General features: G+C 57.2%; 2 protein-coding genes across 7 annotated transcripts; both read left to right on the forward strand.

Annotated features, from left to right (window-relative positions):
* The first annotated feature begins 4,081 nt into the window (after positions 1-4,081).
* On the forward strand, positions 4,082-8,529 carry PNMA3 (PNMA family member 3). 3 transcript variants are annotated; one of them, XR_011434525.1, is made up of 3 exons: positions 4,082-4,713; positions 4,972-6,971; positions 7,360-8,529. XR_011434525.1 is itself a non-coding variant. In NM_001257075.2 (2 exon segments), a coding segment is annotated over 1 exon segment (1,392 nt). In that variant the 5' UTR covers positions 4,518-4,713; positions 4,972-5,079; the 3' UTR covers positions 6,472-7,459.
* Positions 8,530-9,264: 735 nt separating this feature from the next.
* Positions 9,265-17,753, forward strand: LOC138922015 (paraneoplastic antigen Ma6E-like). Of its 4 annotated transcripts, none has more exons than XM_070258701.1 (4): positions 9,265-9,802; positions 10,419-12,361; positions 13,532-13,810; positions 14,290-17,753. In XM_070258701.1, exon 4 carries the CDS (start codon positions 14,361-14,363, stop codon positions 16,401-16,403), a length of 2,043 nt encoding a protein of 680 aa, XP_070114802.1. In that variant the 5' UTR covers positions 9,265-9,802; positions 10,419-12,361; positions 13,532-13,810; positions 14,290-14,360; the 3' UTR covers positions 16,404-17,753. The 4 variants fall into 4 exon arrangements, with proteins under 4 accessions (XP_070114802.1, XP_070114803.1, XP_070114801.1 ...); XM_070258702.1 differs by having other exon boundaries at positions 10,514-12,361; XM_070258700.1 differs by lacking the exon at positions 9,265-9,802 and having other exon boundaries at positions 9,813-12,361.
* The last annotated feature ends 63 nt before the right edge of the window (positions 17,754-17,816 follow it).

The raw sequence follows: 17,816 nt of genomic DNA on the forward strand, positions 1-17,816 counted from the left end.
ACCCAGGCCCTGCAGGGTGTCAGGGTGATGACAGCGGACCATCCAACCCAGGACAGATGGAACCCACAGAGTTTGGTCTCCCTTCTTGTCCCTTGGTGCTTCCTGTTAGCCCCTGGGCAGATGTGGCCAAATGTGGGCCCCCTCACTTCCTTCTGCTCAGTCTCAGGGGTGTGTGGTCTTGTTCTGAGAGGTTTGTCTCAGGGTAGCAGAGGGGTGGGGCTCAGGCCCAGCCAGGGGAAAGGTGAGGACCCTGAGTGAGCTCTGAGGGCACCGCCCACCCCAGAACAGTGGGGACCTCACAGAGTCCGGCCCAGCCCTCCTGTCAGCCCTGGGGGCCCAGGGCTGTGCTTGCAGTTTGCAACCTGAGGTGCCCCGTGTTTCCTCTTACAGGGGCTCCAGGAACCCGGAGGTGAAGGCCTTGGTGTGAGGCTCATGTCCTCAGGTCACAGAGCAGAGGAGGCCCAGGCAGTGCCAGGAGTTAGGGTGAGGTTCACACCCTGAATGTGCATCCAGGGGCTCCCCCACGCCAGAACCGAGGGGACACTGCAGAGCTGGAGCCCACCCCACCCCAGCCCACCACCAGCCCCAGAACCTCTGGCTGTGCTGGGTGCTCCCTGAGGGGCCAGGTCACTTGTTTCTTCAGGTCTTTAGGATCAGGTTTCCCAGAAGGACAGAGCCCTGTGAAGCCGAAAGCACCCCAAAAGAGGAGACTTGTAGGTCAGCTTTGTCAGAGCCACCAAGGATGCCTGTAAAAATTAAGATGCTCCTCACTGTGAGTACCAAAAATGTGACTCAATGTCAGCCACGTGAGTGAGTCCTCTTACGTGTTGAGCCTTCAGATCATTAAATTCCCAGCTCACATCTGCAACCACATGAGAAACCCCAAGAGAAAACTGCTCAACTAGGCCTTCCCCCAATTCCTGACTCACACATCTGTGAGCAGAATAACGTGATTGTTGTGAACCAGTATTTTTTGGTAATTGATTTCACAGCAGTAGTAACTTAACAGGAAGAAGTATTCAGATTACATAAAGAAGTCCCATGAAACATGAAACAGAAGAAACTTCCCAATTAAGAAATGGGGAAAAAACATTATTAAAATTCCAAACAAGAGAAATCAGAAATTGCCCCCTAAAAAAGGTATTAAGCCTTGTTTATAATCAGAGAAACTAAAAATAAAAGCACAATGAAATAATAATTGATATCCCTCTGAATTGGCAACATTTAAGGCCCGTAATATGAAACGTTGGTGATGATGTGGAGATTGGTAGAGGTATAAATTGATACAGTCGCGTGGGAAACAGTTTGGCAGTATCTCTTAAAAGTGAAGAGAGCGTTTGACCCAGCAATGCCACTGCTAGGCACATACCCAGTGAAACTCTCCAAGAATATTTAGAGCAGCATTGTTTGTGATAACTTAACATGAGAAACAACTTACATATCTGTTAATAGGAAAATTGATAAATAAATTTTGGTACACACACACACTCCCATAATGGGATACTACACAGAAGTGGAAATTGAGGAACCAGATTTGCATGTATCAAAATAGTGATTCTTGGGGCCGGCCCCATGACCGAGTGGGTAAGTTCGCGAGCTCCGCTTCAGCGGCCCAGGGTTTTGCCAGTTCGAATCCTGGACGCGGACATGGCACCGCTCATCAGACCATGCTGAGGTGGCGTCCCACATGCCACAACTAGAAGGACCCACAGCTGAAAATACACAACTATGTACCGGGGGGCTTTGGGAGAAAAAAGGAAAAATTAAAAATCTTAAAAAAAACAGTGATTCTCACAAACATAATGATTAGTTAATAAAATGGGTGAATACGGAGAATATGATACCCTTTATATAAAGTTTAAAGCATGAGAACACAATATTGCTAATTGCTTAAGGGTGAATTTATTTGCAGTGGAAGTATAAAGAAAGGCAGGTGTGTAGTGCTTCCCTCTGTGGGACAGAGAGTGGGGGCCAATGGGGAAGGAGTCCGCAAAGGTGTTAACTTTGTTGGCAGTATTTTATGTCTTAGGTACTATGTATAGAAGTATTGGTTGCACTTTTATTTATACCTTTTTGTATGTTAAATATTGCAGAATGTATTTTTTTAAGTATTTAATTACCAGAAGTTCTTGTAAAAAATTCCCAGGCCTGTCTCAGACCCAGCAGATCAGACTCTCCAGAGGTGGAGCTTAGGAATCCGCCCCCAGGGTGACCCTGACACTATTGGTCTAAGCCAGAGGAAGGCCACCGAACTCTTTATGAGTGACATTTATCCATTAGTTCCCTAATTTGGGTGCCTTTGTGCTAGCTACCATGCAAGGCGATCAGGACATAAAGGCAAATAAGACATTTTTACTGGCCTCAAAGCTCTTCTATTTGAGCAGAGGAGAAAATATTCTTCACTGTCCTTTGGGCACAGAGTGAAGGAACCCCTAAACCAGGGTAAAGGTTAACTCCAATTACAAAAGGGTTCAAAAGCTTTCAAACTGAACATATTAAAATCTATCACCTGGTGTCCCCAGATCCTTCTGTCCTGACATCCAGAGCATCCCCAGATCTGCTTCGCTGCGCCTGGCTGGAACCTCTACATGCCTCTTCCCAGAGAAATTCCAGATGCTCCCCTCTGCCTTGGCTGTACTGGGAATCTCCACCTGATGTCTCATAACTTTGCCATTTACTCATTGTGCAACTTTGGGCTGGTTGTATTCCTTCTCTGAACCTCACTTTCTGCCTCTGTAAGTTGAGCAGACGGTTGAGTCCTCAGAGTGGCAAAACTGGGACCAGGATGTGGTCCTCCTGATCACCATGCTGTTTCATTGTCTTTCTAGGATCACAAAGAGCTGATTTGGAAATTGGCAACCAAGTATTTTTATACAACAGATGGATTCTGAGTAACCTCTTAGATGTTTTTAAGGAAAAAGACACACATAGTAGACTTTCAAAGCACTCCTGACAAGGTTCTAGTCCATATGCCATGGAAAGTGAATCACCACTTTTGGAGGAAGATAATTTTAGACAATTTTGCCATTTTCCCACATGATTGAGCAGGAGGAAACCTACAAATCTGAAGTTGAGCCAATCTCCTCTACAGTAAATGTAAGGAGGATTTTTCCTCCTCACAGGAATTGTGAGTGGACAGAAATAAGGGAAGTAAAGTGTATTGTGGATAAAGCAAGCAGGGGAGAAATGGTCCCAAGTCTATTCAAAGGGCTATGAGGATCAATTTAGGATCTGATTGCTGCTCTACCTGCAATACACTGCATGACCTTAACTGTGTTCCTTAACTTCTCTGAGCCTTATGAGTCAAATAAGGATAATGTTAATGCCTACCTCTGTGGTGAGGGGTAAATGAAATAACTCCTATGAAGCCATAGGATGATATTCCAGTTTGACCAGGGAAAAGCCCTTAGCGGTCATTGCTACTTGAGCAGGCAGGCAGGCAAGCAGGATGCACCATCACAACGTGGGGCCGGAACACACGTGGACAGTTCTATGTCACACTCAGTACAAGGTAGCTTCCCAGACCTGTCTTGGTGGGTGAGTCCTGCCTGGGCATCAACCACAAGCCCCTCCTCGTGTGGCTGGGGAGAATTCAGCTCACAGGAGGTGAGGGTCTAGTTGGCAGAGCAGGCAGGAGCACGCATGTCATTGGGCCTGAAGAGCAGTCATTCCCTCCTTCCGATGCTGCCTGGGACCCAACAACCGATACAGATACAGCACAAACCGCAGCCCACCTGCCACAGGAAAAGGCAAGCCCTAAGCATTGTACTCCAAATGGAGAAAGCAGTTTCTCAAGACACTGGACTTGCAGCCTGTAAAATGGGAAAGGCCTGGGCAAACCTGGACGCTGGATCACTCTCTTTGAGGTTGACCACTGGCAACTGGGGCAGCAAAGTGCCTTGATCCGTCGAGCACCCTCAGTGGCCAAAGCCGGTGGCCAAGGCCTGTCGCCCACCCCGCAAGATGAGGTATGGGTGGCACGTGCCGTGGTGTGTGTGAGCGCGCATGTGCACATGTGGCATATACTCCACGGAATCGCACCTGGATGAGGTGCTTCTCGCGGAGCCTTGGGACAGGACCAGTCCTGTGCGGAGAGAGCGATGGGAAGAGCAGGTGAAGAGGCTCCGGAGGGCACCCCCCCAACACACACACCCCTGCTCCACACCCCTGGTCGGAACGCAGCGCTGGCAGGCGCACCTCGGGCCTGTCCAGCTGCTCTGCGGTGGGCACCCCGGGGTGTAGACGCCTCCTCACTCTGGTGCCCCAAGGGCACGTTCCAGGAGGGGCGGAGAGCAAGGCTGGGTCCCGGATGGGGGCACTGACTCTCGGACCCCGGGGGTCCCCACCAGTGCCAGCGCTCCCTCGGGGGCGGGGGAAGGAGCAGGTTACGTCACCCGCGGTCCCTGGGCGCCCGCGGTGGCGGCGACTGCCTGGCCGCGTGACCCGCGCGCGCCAATGGACCTGCGGTCTCCGGGACGACGCGGAGGGTCCGCGCTCTGCTGCCACTGCGCCCCCGCCCCGAGTCCGCACTGCAGAGAGTAGGGGCGAGCAGGCGCCAGCGCGCTGGCCCACGTGCCACGCTGAGAGAGGGACCAGGAGAAGGAGCGAGAGCGGGCGGGGGCGGGAAAGAGGGGCGCCCGACCCCGCGGCAGCTCCGCGCCGCCCCGCCCCCCTCCTGCTCGGACCTCGACCAGAAAGGATCCCGACCCAGAAGTAGGTACCAGACTCGGGGAGAGTGCGCTTGGCCCCGGGAGACCCCGTCGCCCTCCGCCGGCCCCAGCAGGACTGCGGCAGCCCGCGGGGGTCGGGGTTGGCGTGGGGAGGGGGCCGCGGACCCTGTGAGCCCGCAGAGGGCAGGGCGGGTGTTGAGCCTGGGCCCCAGAGGCGCCGCTGGAGGAGGAGGGGTAGCTGGGGGCGGGGGTGGGGAGTCGGCATTGACCGGCATTAACTCTTGCTGGTTCCTGTTCACAGGCTGTGGAGACCTGGGCCGTCTGCTGTTGCCCTGGGAGTTGGGCCAGATTTATGTGAATCACACACTGATCATTCCCCAGTAAATTGGACTTTGCAGAGATTGGGGACATGCCGTTGACCCTGTTGCAGGACTGGTGTAGGGGGGAACATCTGAACACCCAGAGGTCCATGCTCATCCTGGGTATTCCTGAGGACTGTGGTGAGGATGAGTTTGAGGAGACTCTTCAGGAGGCTCTTAGGCACCTGGGCAGGTATAGGGTCATTGGCAGGATGTTTAGGAGGGAGGAGAATGCCCATGCGTTTCTCTTGGAGCTTGCCCAAGACATTGACTATGCTTTGATCCCCCGGGAAATACCAGGAAAGGGAGGGCCATGGGAAGTGGTTGTAAAACCTCGTAACTCAGATGGCGAATTTCTCAATAGACTGAAGTGCTTCTTAGAGGAGGAGAGGAGGACAGTGTCAGACATGAACAGAGTCCTCAGATCAGACGCCAATTGTCCTGCTCCGAGAGTGGCCATATCACCTGATCTCTGGACCTGGGCCCAGGCCCTGGGGGCAGCAGTGCAGCCTCTGCTAGAACAAATGTTGTACAGAGAACTGAGAGTGTTTTCTGGGAACACCGTGTCCATCCCAGGGGCACTGACCTTTGAAGCCTGGCTTGAGCACACCACTGAGGTGCTAGAGATGTGGCAGGTGCCTGAGGGGGAAAAGAGGCGCAGGCTGATGGAATGCTTGAGGGGCCCTGCTCTGCAGGTGGTCCGTGGGCTGCGGGCTAACAATGCTGCCATAACTGTGGAGGAGTGCCTGGCAGCCCTGAAGCAGGTGTTTGGACCTGTGGAGAGCCGTAAAATCGCCCACATGAAATTTTGTAAGGCCCATCAGGAGGCAGGAGAGAAAGTCTCTAGCTTTGTGTTGCGTTTGGAACCCCTGCTCCAAAGAGCTGTAGAAAAAAATGCGGTATCACGAAGGAATGTGAATCAAGCTCGCCTGAAACAAGTCTTAAGTGGGGCCACCCTTACTGACAAGCTTCGAGACAGGCTTAAGCTGATGAAACAGCGAAGGAAGCCTCCTGGTTTCCTGGCACTGGTGAAGCTCCTGCGTGAGGAGGAGGAGTGGGAGGCCACTTTAGGCCCTGAGAGGGAGAGGCTGGAGGGGTTGGAAGCAGGCATAAGGCCGTCTTCCAGAACCAGTGCATTCGGGGCAGTGTCTTTCCCTGCCCCTGGCAACACTCTTCAGGCCAGGCCTTCCCAAGGGTCCCAGCGCGGGAGGTGTGGAGGCCAACAGTGGAGGGAGGCTGTGCCAAGGGCCAGCTCTCGAGGTTCAGGAAAACAGAAACACCACACATTCTGCTATAGCTGTGGAGAGGATGGTCACATCAGGGTACAATGTAGTAACCCTCCAAACCTGCTCTTGGTAAAGCAGAAGAGACAGGCGGCAATAGAGTCGGGAAACGGGAGCTGGGCTTGGGACAAGAGCCATCCCAAGCCCAAGGCCAAGTAGGCTCAGGAGAACAGGGAAGCTCTTCTTACTACAAGGTGAGGAGACAAAAGACGTATTGGAAGAAGGGGAAGACACAGTCCACACAAACAGCAGGGGACTTGAGTGGGGCAGAGGGGCAGGGCAGCCAGGCCCAGGTTGAGCACCCTCAACCTCTGCCCACTGGAAAAGACCCCAGCTACCAAGCCAAATGCAGCTCAGTGAGGTCCAAGCACAGGGTCTCAAAGAGGCGGCTGCGACAAAAGCAAGGATCCACTGTACCCAGCACATGTGGTGTCCAAGCCTCAGAAGGGAACCTCAACAAGGCAGAGGCTGAAGAAGGTAAAGGTGGGGGTTCTGGCATCGACATTGCCATCTGGCCACCCCCAAATGCCCACCCTGTTGGCTCTGAGCTAAGAACGCCAACTGGCTCCCAAGCCACGTGGGACCTGGAGGAGCCTTCCCTGGGGCCGCCCCTGACAGAAGGGACCAGCGTCAGTAAGGAAGAGCTGCGCAGAACAGAGGTAAAGCTCCGGAGGGGAGGCCGCAGGGTCCAGCCTGTGTTCAGGATCATGTACACTGCCCTAGGGAAGCCCCAGGAAGGCAGCACCCTTGAGCCCCTGAGCAAGTGAGGACAGGAGGGGGTGTTGGGTACCTGGGGGGCCTGTACCCACAGATGGCTTTGATGTGAGTGGGTGTGCAGAGAAACCTTTGGTACAAAGCAGGAAGAGGAGGAGGAAGATGATAAAGAGGAGGGAAAGCTGGAGGAAGAGCAAAAGGAGGAGGTAGAAGGGAAGGAGGAGGAAGAGGTGAAGGAGAAGGAAGAAGTAGAGAAGGAGGATGATGAAGAGGAGGAGGATGGAGGAGTTGTTGCAGGAGGGATGTTGTTTTGTTCTGCTTGTGTTTGCGCAGGGCCACTGGAGACCTGGAGAAAGCAGGCAAGGGGACCTGGGACTGGCCTGATGAACCACAACTCAGCAGCTGCCGTTGCCAAAGCCAGCCCCAAACCCTGCCAACTCATGCAGCCAGCCTGGCAGCTCCCATGAGTGGCAGCCCCAGGCTGGGTGAGGGGCTCCTTTGAAGACGTCTGCCACCTGCACAGGCCTGGGAGACGTTAGGGGTCATCTCAAGGGTGCCAGTCATCTGGGACTCCCAACAAGGGGATCCTCATTCACCGTCACTTGGGACGGGCTGCTCCCTGTTCTGGGAAGCCCACTTGTGTCTCTGTAGACCCTGTAGCAACTCACATGTCAAGTAATCCCGCCCCAACACACACACACACACACACACATACACTAGCCATCATTTCTGTGTAGAGCCACAAGGTGTGTGTGAACTGGCTTAGTGGGGCAGCCCCCTCTTCACCTGGGCATGTGCTGTGAGCTTCAGTGCCAGCCCAGGCTCTGCTCACTCTCGTCCAGTGCCGTGAGCTCAACTCTGTCTTCTTGGTGTTGATTTAGACTAATCGCTGCTTGTTTTTGTGAAGATGTGTGTGTTCTTACCTGAGCAGTTGCCACCAGCCCACCCAAGAGACCCTGTGCCCAGTCCCAGGAGATGTCACGAAGGAAGGCCAGACAAGGGTGCGGCCAGCGCTCACCCAGGAACCTCGGGAAGGAAGAACTGGAGCAGGGACATCGAGAGGGGCTGCGGGAGGCTCCACTGGGACTGTGCTCTGATGTGCCAACCTGTTGTTACTTGTGGCTCAGTTTCCTCAGCTTGGCGGGGTGTCCCTTGCTGTGTTTTCCAGCATCCTGTGACTGTCCTGTGTGGGCCATAGGGCAGGGCCCCACCCCAGCCTGTCAGCCAGAGAGGATGGGGGGATGCCCTGGAGTGAGAGGACAATGCCAGCATCCATCATCCAGGCAAGGGGCTGATCGTGGGACCTCCAGGAAGGGAGATTATGGCAGAGGAGCCTCAGCATGGGGAACAGCTGAGGCATCTCATTAGGGACCCTGGAGGAGGGAGGGACCCAAGACCTGTGGGCTGTAGTGGCCTTCAGAAGTTCCATTCTGTGTTGTCATTCTCTTCTCTTCAATAGTTTAAGTAAATGGCCCCCTTCAATAAATTTCATTGACCATTTCAGCTGCATGTCACCTCTGCTGTGGGCAATTGAGGGAAGGGTCTGCTGGGGGTGGGTGTGGGGCACTAGAAAAGCATTCCTGCTCAGCACACATGGGAGATTTCTCCAGTGAGAGAGTAGAGTTGGCACTTTGGCTGCAGACTAGGACATGGTGAGGGCTTTTCCTCCTTTTTATGGGTGAAGTACAAAGCTTTGGGGTTCCGATGGTCCCCAACTTGGGATGGTCTTGTCCCTTGGTCTTTTGAAAATGAGTGGGAGTGATCTTGGCTTTCTCCTTGAATGGGGGAAGGCAGCACTGGCATCCAGTGCCTGGGATTCAGGACTGCTAAATGTGCAAGATGCATGGAGTGGGGCCATGCAACAAAGAACTCTGACACCCCAGAGGCCTCTAGCATCCTTCATGAGAAAGCCAGTATTAGACGGAGAGTCTTGGAAAAAACCAGAAATGTGTTTTAACTTGAGGTATCCTGAAATGTGAAAACTTCGTCATGGAAAAACAATGACAACACTTACTGAGCAATGGAAAATCTCTAGACACTTGTGGGGTTTCAGGGAGAGTGGGCACAAACATATCCATACCACCTCCACCTGCAGACTTGCTCTATGGAAAACAAAAAGACCAGGCTAGTGAGATGCACAATGAAAGAGGACCCAGACTATCTGGGCAAAGGGAGGGGTGGGGATAATCTCTGAAGGGGTAGTGCTCAGGGATGGGGGGAGCTGGTTTTCATGCTAAGGGCAGGGGGAAGGTGTTGGACCTTTTAGGCGGGCCCAGTGCAGCCTGCTCATTCCTTCTGTCCAGCGAAGTTGCCACTTTATGAGGCTGAGCCTACCTCCCAGGAGAGGCCTGGAAAATACCAGGTCGGCCCTCTCCTGGCTTTCCTCACAGCTAGGGTGTGGGCACATGACCCTGCCCCGCCAATCAGATGCACCTGCTGCCAACTGAATCAGGGTCCAGAACTGGGAAGAAGCAGGAGCCACACAGACTCCAGTGAGATCTGCTTCCCAAGGAGCAGTGGCAGCTCTGGTTGTCATGGCGGCACCTGCATCCCACATTGTTGTTGCAAACCACAGTGTCTGTGCCCAGTCGTGGGAGGGAGCCACAGGGGTGCCTTCACCAGCCCAGCACTGTGGCATGATTCAGACCCTCGTCCTTCTCTGCAAAGCCTCCAAGCCTGGTTCTCCAGCCCTCCCGGAACGCCCATGAGACGCCCGCCGTCCTTCAGCTCATTCCCTCTGTGCTTCCATCAGCCAGTCTGCTTCCGTTTTGTGCAGGTGAGAACCATGCTGGGCTAGGTTTCTGCAGAGGCTCTCTGATCTCCCACTGCATCAAGTGCTCCCTGCCCCAGGCTCCGGGATGCCGCGTGCTCTTGGAACGTGGCAGCTCTTTACTCAATCCTTTCTTGGCTCCTCTTACTCTATCCTTCCCTTAATATCGGTGTTTGTTAATAGTTATGAATATGCAGAGGCTTCATATCACTTGTGGGAAGATAGAGCAACAGAAATGATCCGTTCTGAGAAACTGTGAGGAAAAAAGGTTTTTCCAAAAAAAGAAAGAACAGAGCCTCAGTGAGCTGTAGAACAATATGAAAAGGTCCAACCACATGTGTATCTGGGATCCCAGGAGAAAAGAGAGAACGGGGAGGAAAAACTACTTGAAGAAATAATGACGGACATTTTCAAAATTTGGGGCTAGACATACTTTACAGAGTCAAGAAGTCCTGTGAACCCCAAGGAGGATAAATACAAAGGAAAACCACATGTCTGTGCAGCGTAGCCGAACGACTGAACAGCGTAGAAAGAGAAAATCTCACAGGCAGTCAGAGTTAGACAAAGCAGTACATCTAGGAGAAATTAACAGGAATATTCCCTGAATTCTCATCGACCCCAGGGAACCCAGGAGGCAGGGGAAGGGCATTTCAAAGCGCCGAACGACAACAACAACGGGAAACAACTTTCAACCCAGAACTCACCGTCTCTGTGCAGGGAAAAGATCGTTCAAGAAGGAAGGCGAAATAAGGACCTTTGGAGAGACGTGAAAGCTAAGAGAATTCATCAACAGATCTACACGAAAAGAAATGCTACGGGAGGCCTTTCATTCTGAAGAAAGACGATAGGAGAGGAAGCCTTGATACGTGGGTAGAGATGGAGAACATGAGAAATGGTAAATAGGGGGGTAACTATGCAAGAACATCTATTTGCTTTTAATTTCCTTACGATACATGTGACTTTTAAATAAAAATTACACTAGCATATGGTAGGTTTTCTAATATCTGTAAGCGTACTACATGTGGCGACTGCAGCATAAAGGATGGGGTGGAGGGGGAATGAATCTGTATGGAGGAAAGCTTCTTACATTTATGTGAAGTGGTACAACATTAGCCACAAGTGGACAGTGAAAAGTTAAGGAAATAGATTATAATCTCTCGAGCAACCCGCAAAAGCATTTCAAAGCGATAATAGCCTCAAAAGGCAATAGTAAGTTAAAGTGCAATAAAAATTTGTTGACTATCTCAGGCAGGAAAAGGGGAACATAGGAAGAGAGAGAGATGGGCAGACAGTGCTGTGCAGCCAATGTCTGTGTCCTCCCCCAGATTCACCTGTGTAATCGACCCCCTCCACGCCATGGTATTTGGAGGTGGAGCCTTTGGGAGGCGATTGGTTCATGGGGGTGGAGCCCCCATGAACGGGATTAGTGACCTTGTAAGAGAGACCCCGGAGAGCTCCCTCACCCGCTTCTGCCATAGCGAGGACATGGTGAGAGGATGTCTGTGTGTGAAGCAGGAGGCAGGTCCTCGCCGGACACGGCATCTGCCGGTACCTCGCTTCTGGACTTCTCAGCCTCCGGAACTGTGAGAAATGAACGTCTGCTGTTTATAAGCCACCCGGTCTCTGGTATTTTTTCCTCAGTATCTGCAGCAGACTCAGGCAGCCGGTAAAGGGCTGGACGTAAATCCAGCCATAGGAGAAACCACACTGGATGTTAACGGGTTAAACCGTGCGATTAACAGGCAGAGACTGTCTGGATGAAGCCGAGAGCCAGGCTTTTGCTGCCCACAGGCGCTGCGATTGGACAGCAAAGCCTCAGGCGAGCGGATAGTCAGAGGATTCCGAGTGCTGTCCCACAGAAAGAGCAGCTAAGGAAGTCGGAGCGACCGTGCTGACAGTGGACCAAGCCGAGTTAAAGGCAGAGGCAGGTCCCTGGGATGGGAGGTCAGAACGATGGCAGGGTCAGCAGTGAGGGACGCGCAGCGCTAGTTCCCAGGAGTGTCTGTGGCCAGGGACAGAACTTTGCTGTCCAGGAAACCGAGGGTGACGGGACAGAGGGAGAGGCGGCCATTCCCAGCACCGCCGATGGAGATGTCACCCCTCCCGCCCGGGATGGGGACACCGAGAGGAGAAGTCAGTAGGGACGTAGACCGTCTGCGTGCCGCTACCAAGCACAGCAGGGCACAGACGACCGGGCAGTGGGCCCCACGGGCCCCAGCGGGCTCTGCGGGCGGGCCGACTCTCGGCTTCACGGGCGGCAGGGGCGGAAGCCGCGCTGTGCAGCGGTGGCAGGGGCGGAAGCCGCGCTGTGCTGCCGCGGCTGCGAGCCTTGCGACAGCGCCGTGAAGCCCTCGCCGCGCGGCGTCGCTCACGTGCTCCTCGCAGCCAATCGTCGCCCTGCCCTGAGCCACCTAGAACTTTCTCTCCTGCGCCCGGGGGCTTCTGGGAGGCGCGGGAGGTGGCGTGGCCGAGCGCAGAGTGCGTGAGCCGGGGCCACACAGCCGCCCTGAGGCGAGCCCGCCAGGCCTTCCAGGGGACCGGGAGCCGCCCGCGGGGCCGGCGCAGGTGAGCCACGTCGGCGGGGGGCTCGCGGGGGAGGGGGTCCGAGGGGAGGGTGAGCGTGCGGGAACCGGTGAGGGTGGGGGGCAGCCAGCTGGGGTTTGGGCTGAGGGCAGGGCTCCCAGGGGCCTCAGGAGGGGGGGAGGCGGGGGCGGGGGCGGGGGCTGGTGACTCTAGGGGGGGCATGGGAAGCGAGCGCTCCCGGGGCTGCGGCTGGACAGGAGGGCGCCCGGCACGGGGGCGCTGCCGGCTGGGGTGGGGGCGCCAGCGGAGTCCGCCTGGGGCGGGAGGCGTGGGCGAGGCCGGCCATGCGTGCGGGAGTGGTGGGCGGCCATGCTCTGGGCAGCGGTGCGCTCTGGCTCGCTGGGGTGCTGGCTGTGGGGGGGGGGGTTGGCGGGGGCAGGCTGGCAGCCCTGCCTCTGTGGGTGGGGGGCGGTGGCGGGGGCAGGCTGGCAGCCCTGCCTCTGTGGGTGGGTGTGGGGGGGCGGGGGCAGGCTGGCAGCCCTGCATGTGTGGGTGGGGGGGGCGGGGGCAGGCTGGCAGCCCTGCATCTGTGGGGTGGGAGGCGGGAGGGCAGAGCTCCCACTGCCGGCACTAGGGGGAGCACTCCGGGCTTGGGGAGCCGGGTGGGCGGGATAACGTCCAAGCACGTGGGGGCGCCCTGCTTCCCAGGGCTGGAGGGGAGCGCTCCCAGCTGGGGGGGAGGGCGCTTTTCGGGTCTGGGGAGGATGCGCCCGGGCATGGGCAGGGGGATGGGCGGGAAGGTGGGGGGCCACTGGCTGAGGAGGGGTGCGGGAGAGGAGGGCCTGGCAGCATGGGTGCAGGTGCCACAGAGAGGGCGATGCGCCGGGGAGGCAGTGGTCTGCGGGAGGCTGGTGCCCTGGGCGGTGGAGTGGGGGAGGGTCCGGGGAGGGGCTCTGCCCCCGGCAGCGGGTGTCTGAGAAGCTCCAGGTCGCCTCGGTGGAGGGTGGGTGCACAGAGATTGCCGCGGTGGAGGGCCAGGGCCTTGGCCTCCGCGGAAAGTAGAGGCCCTTCGCAGGGGTCACCGGGGGACGCCATACTTCGGGCCCTAGGAGCGTCTCCCTAAGTTTAAAAGGGTTGCGCTTTGACAGAATAAGTTGCCTGGTCGCCCGGGGATTTTATTTGACGTTAACAACGATTAACACGTCTCTAAAGATTTGCAAACCTGTAGGTGGAAGAAGAAATCAGAGGAAATCAGAGGAACTCAGGAAGCGTTTCAAACCCAGTGATAGGAAAATACAACTTCCCCAAAGTAGTGGGAGGCAGCGCAGGAAGCGATCGATCGCAGGAAGACGGACAGCTCTAAGTGTGCGCCATAGAACAGGAGGAGGACACGGACTCGGGGCCCTGACGTCCCTTGAAGGAAGCTAGAAAGAGAAGAGCAGAGAGAGCCCAACGTGCCCTACGGAAGAGACCAGAGCGCCCGGAGGGGAGGTCAGTGAGAGAGAGCGGGGGAGAGGGAGGGACAGGGCGGGCCCTCCGCGGGCTCTGCTCAGGCAGCCTGGGACTGGGCCAGAGCCCAGCCTAGAGCGACCCCGAACAAAGAGAGGACAGGAGTCACCCTGCCGGGAAGGAAGGAAAGAGGGCTGTCACTGCAGGCCAGAGCACGTGGAAGAGAAGGAGGCAGGATCCTGGGGAAATTCATGCCCCAAATTGGAAAACGTGAGAGTCCCTGGGGAACAAGGCGACCCCCCCCCCCAGCCCCGAGGCTAGAGGAGGTAGAAAATGTGGGTAGCCTTCCATCTTGTGAAGCAATGTGGTTTCTTATCGAAGAGGTTTCCTAAGATCCAACGACGAAGCCAGCAGCGAGAGGAGGCGCTCCAGGCCCCAGCGTGAGGGGCCCGGGGCTCTGGCTGGGGCGGTGGGGTGGGCTGTGTGGCACAGACACGCCTCTCTCCCCTTTGCACCCGCAGGCCGAGGCCCACACTGCGAGAGTCCGTGCACGCCCGTCCAGTCCCTTCTGGCCGCCCTCAGGTCCTCAGTGATGGTGATGCCACTGGTGATGCTGCAGGACTGGTGCAGGTGGAGTGGCGCAAACGCACAGCGCTCCCTGCTCATCCTGGGCATCCCGGAGGACTGCGAGGACCGGGAATTCCAGGAGGCCGTGCGGGCTGCCCTGTGGCCCCTGGGCAGGTACCGAGTGCTGGGCAACGTCTTCAGAAAGGAGCTCGGGTTCAGGGTCGCTTTGGTGGAGTTCACTGAGTATTTAAATCGAAGTTTGGTCCCCCGACAGATACCAGGCAAGGGGGGACTCTGGGATGTGTTCTTCCTGCCCCAGGGCCCTGATTCTGAGTCACGGGATAGACCCAATTTCCCTGCACAGCCCCAGAGGCAAGCAGTGGCTGGCAGGGCAGGTGTGGCCAGAGCTGCAGGGGAGGAGGCAGCTGCAGGGGAGGAGGCAGCTGCAGGGGAGGAGGGAGCTGAGGGTGAGGCAGGAGCTGGAGAGGAAGCAGGATCCTCAGATGAAGAGGGAGCTGCCGGGGACACAGGAGTTGCAGGCGTGGTAGCATCTGTGGGCATGGCAGGAGCTGCAGCTGAGCCAGAGGCTCCAGGTGAGGAAGGAGCTGCAGGTGTGTCTGAGGCAGGGGCCCCAGAGGAGGCAGGAACTGCCAGTGAGGCAGTCACTGCAGGCGAGGATGGAGCTGAAGATGTGGCAAGAGCTGTGGGTGAGGAAGAAGCTGAGAGTGAGGAGGAAGCTGAGGGCGAGGCAGGAGCTGGAGAGGAAGCAGAATCCTCAGATGAAGAGGGAGCCGCAGGGGCCACAGGAGTTGCAGGCATGGTCGCATCTGTGAGCATGGCAGGAGCTGCAGGTGAGGCGGGAGCTGCAGGTGAGGAGGAAGTTGGAGATGTGGCAAGAGCTGTGGGTGAGGAAGAAGCCGCAGGTGAGGAGGGAGCTGAGGGTGAGGCAGGAGCTGGAGAGGAAGCAGGAGCATCAGATGAAGAGGGAGCCGCAGGTGACACGGGAGTTGCAGGCGTGGCAGGATCTGTGAGCATGGCAGGAGCTGCAGCTGAGGCGGAGGCTCCAGGTGACGAAGGAGCTGCAGGTGTGGCAAGAGCCATCAACGAGGCAGCAGCCCGGAGCCAGCACTGGCGGCAGACGTTGCAGCCTCTGCTCGATGCTGTGGCCTACTGGGTACCGAGAAGGTTTTCTGGGGTGGAAGAGCCGGGCTGTGGAGAAGAGTCTTTTGAGAGCTGGCTGCACCATGCCAACGACACGCTGTACCTGTGGTGCCTCATGTCAGAGAGGGAGAGGAGGAGGAGACTGGTGGAGAGCTTGGGCGGCCCCGCGCTGGATCTCATGTGCGGCCTCCTGGAGGAAAATCCCGACACCCCTGCGCAGGACTGCCTGGCCGCGCTGGCCTGTGAAGATGCTGCCCGGACCCATGAAGATTGCCTCCCAGCCAATGAGGTCACCACTGAGGGCACCCCTGTCACTGCAGAAGAAAGCAAGCCTTCCCCACCCAAGGAAGATACCACCCTGGCTGCCCTTTCCAAGCAAGACACAGCCGAGGCTGCCCCGGCACGTGAAGTGGCCGATGGGGCAGTTCCTGTCACAGTCGACCCTGGAGAGGCTGCTCCTGACCCCCATGATGCTGCCCAGGCCGCCTGGGCTCGTGAAGATGCTGCCCAGGCCGCCCTGACCTGTGAAGACACCGCTGACGCTGCCCCGGCCCGTGAAGAGGCCGATGAGGCAGCTCCTGACACCCATGATGCTGCCGTGGCAGCCCCTGCCCCTGAGGAGACCACCGAGTCCTCTTCTGCCACTGGGGAAGGTGAAAATGTTCCTACTCGTGCGGGGCTAGGTCAGGCAGGACACTCGGGGGCCCCCGGGGGCCCCACCCCTGCTCAAACGGTCAGTGCTTCTGGGGCGGGCCCAGGAGGTCCTGGCAGTAACCCGGAAGGCCTCGCCCAGGTGGGAGACCAGGAGGCCGAGCAGACCCCCAAGGAGGGGCTCATCCAGGAGGAGCCAGGAAACCAGGACGGGGCTGAGGAGATGAGCCGCCCCGAGTCCTCCTCGGGCAAGTAGGCTCAAAAGGCCCAGGGGCCCCCTCTCCTCCCAGGCAGCAGAGCCCTGGAGGCAGGGGGAGGCGAGGCCAGGGTAGCCGCCTCACCCCACATGGGGACCAGGCCGAGGGAGGGGCCCGTCCAGCCCAAACCAAGCCCCTGGCCCCTCACGATCCCCAAGGGGCCATGACCCGCACCGTCAGCCGTTCCAAGTGACCAAGATGAACATATGTTACCCCAAATGGGCAGGGGAGAGGTGTAGCCCCGCTCAAGGCAGCACCACACCGAGCCCAAGCCCCATCCCCATCCCAAGCCCTGCCAACTCAGGCAGCCAGCCTGGTGGCTCCCCCGAGTGGCAACCCCGGCCTGGGTGAGGGGCACCTGAGGACGCCTGCCGCCTGCACGGGCCTGGGAGACGTTAGGAGGTCATCTCAAGGGTGCCAGCTGTCTGGGCCTCCCAACATGGGGAACCCCGTTCACTGTCACCTGGGGCAGGCTCCTCCCTGTTCTGGGAAGCCCGCTTGTATCTCTGTGGACCCTGTAGTTACCCACGTGTCAAGTAATCCACCCCCAAAACATACACACACACGTGCCATCATTTCTGTGCAGAGCCGTTAGGTGTGTGTGAGCCCGGGGTGGGGGTCCTGGCCTAGCAGGCAGCACCCTCTCGGCCCTGGCACGTGCTGTGAGCTTCAGTGCCAGCCCGGGCTCTGCTCTCTCTCGTCCGGTGCCATGAGCTCAACTCTGCCTTCTCGGTGGAGACTTAGGCCAACCGCTGCTTGTTCCTGTGGAGATGTGTGCTTATCTGAGCAGTGGCCCCCACCCCACCGCAGAGTCCCCGAGCCCAGTCCCAGGAGATGCCTGGAAGGATGGACAGACGAGGGCGTGGCCGGCGCTCACCCCGGGACCTCAGGAAGGAAGAACTGGAGCAGGGACATGGAGGGGCTGCGGGAGGCTCCAGTGGGACTGTGCTCTCATGTGCCAACCTGCTGTTACTTGTGGCTCAGTTTCCTGGGCTTGGTGTGGTGTCCCCTGTTGTATTTTCCAGCGTCCTGTGACTGTCCTATGTGGCCCATAGGGCAGGGCCCCACCCCAGAATGTCAGCCAGAGGGGGAGGGGGTGCCGTGGAGTGAGAAGACATTGCCAGTGTCCATCGTTCTGCCAAGAGGCTGACCGTGGGGCTCCCAGGAAGGGAGACTGTGGTGGGAGGGCCTCAGCATGGGGGGCAGCTGAGGCACCCCGTTAGAGACTGACTGTCCCCGAGACCTGTGGGCTGTAGCGGCCGTTAGAAGTTCCTCTCCGTGTTGTCATTCCCTTCTCTGCAATGGTTTCAGTAAGTGGTTCTCTTCAATAAATTTCATTGATCGTTCCAGCTGCGTGTCATCCGTCTCTGCTGTGGGCAACTGAGGGAAGGGTCTGCTGGGGGTGGGGGTGG

This window comes from Equus caballus, chromosome X (assembly GCF_041296265.1).
Source record: "Equus caballus isolate H_3958 breed thoroughbred chromosome X, TB-T2T, whole genome shotgun sequence".
NCBI lineage: Eukaryota > Metazoa > Chordata > Mammalia > Perissodactyla > Equidae > Equus > Equus caballus.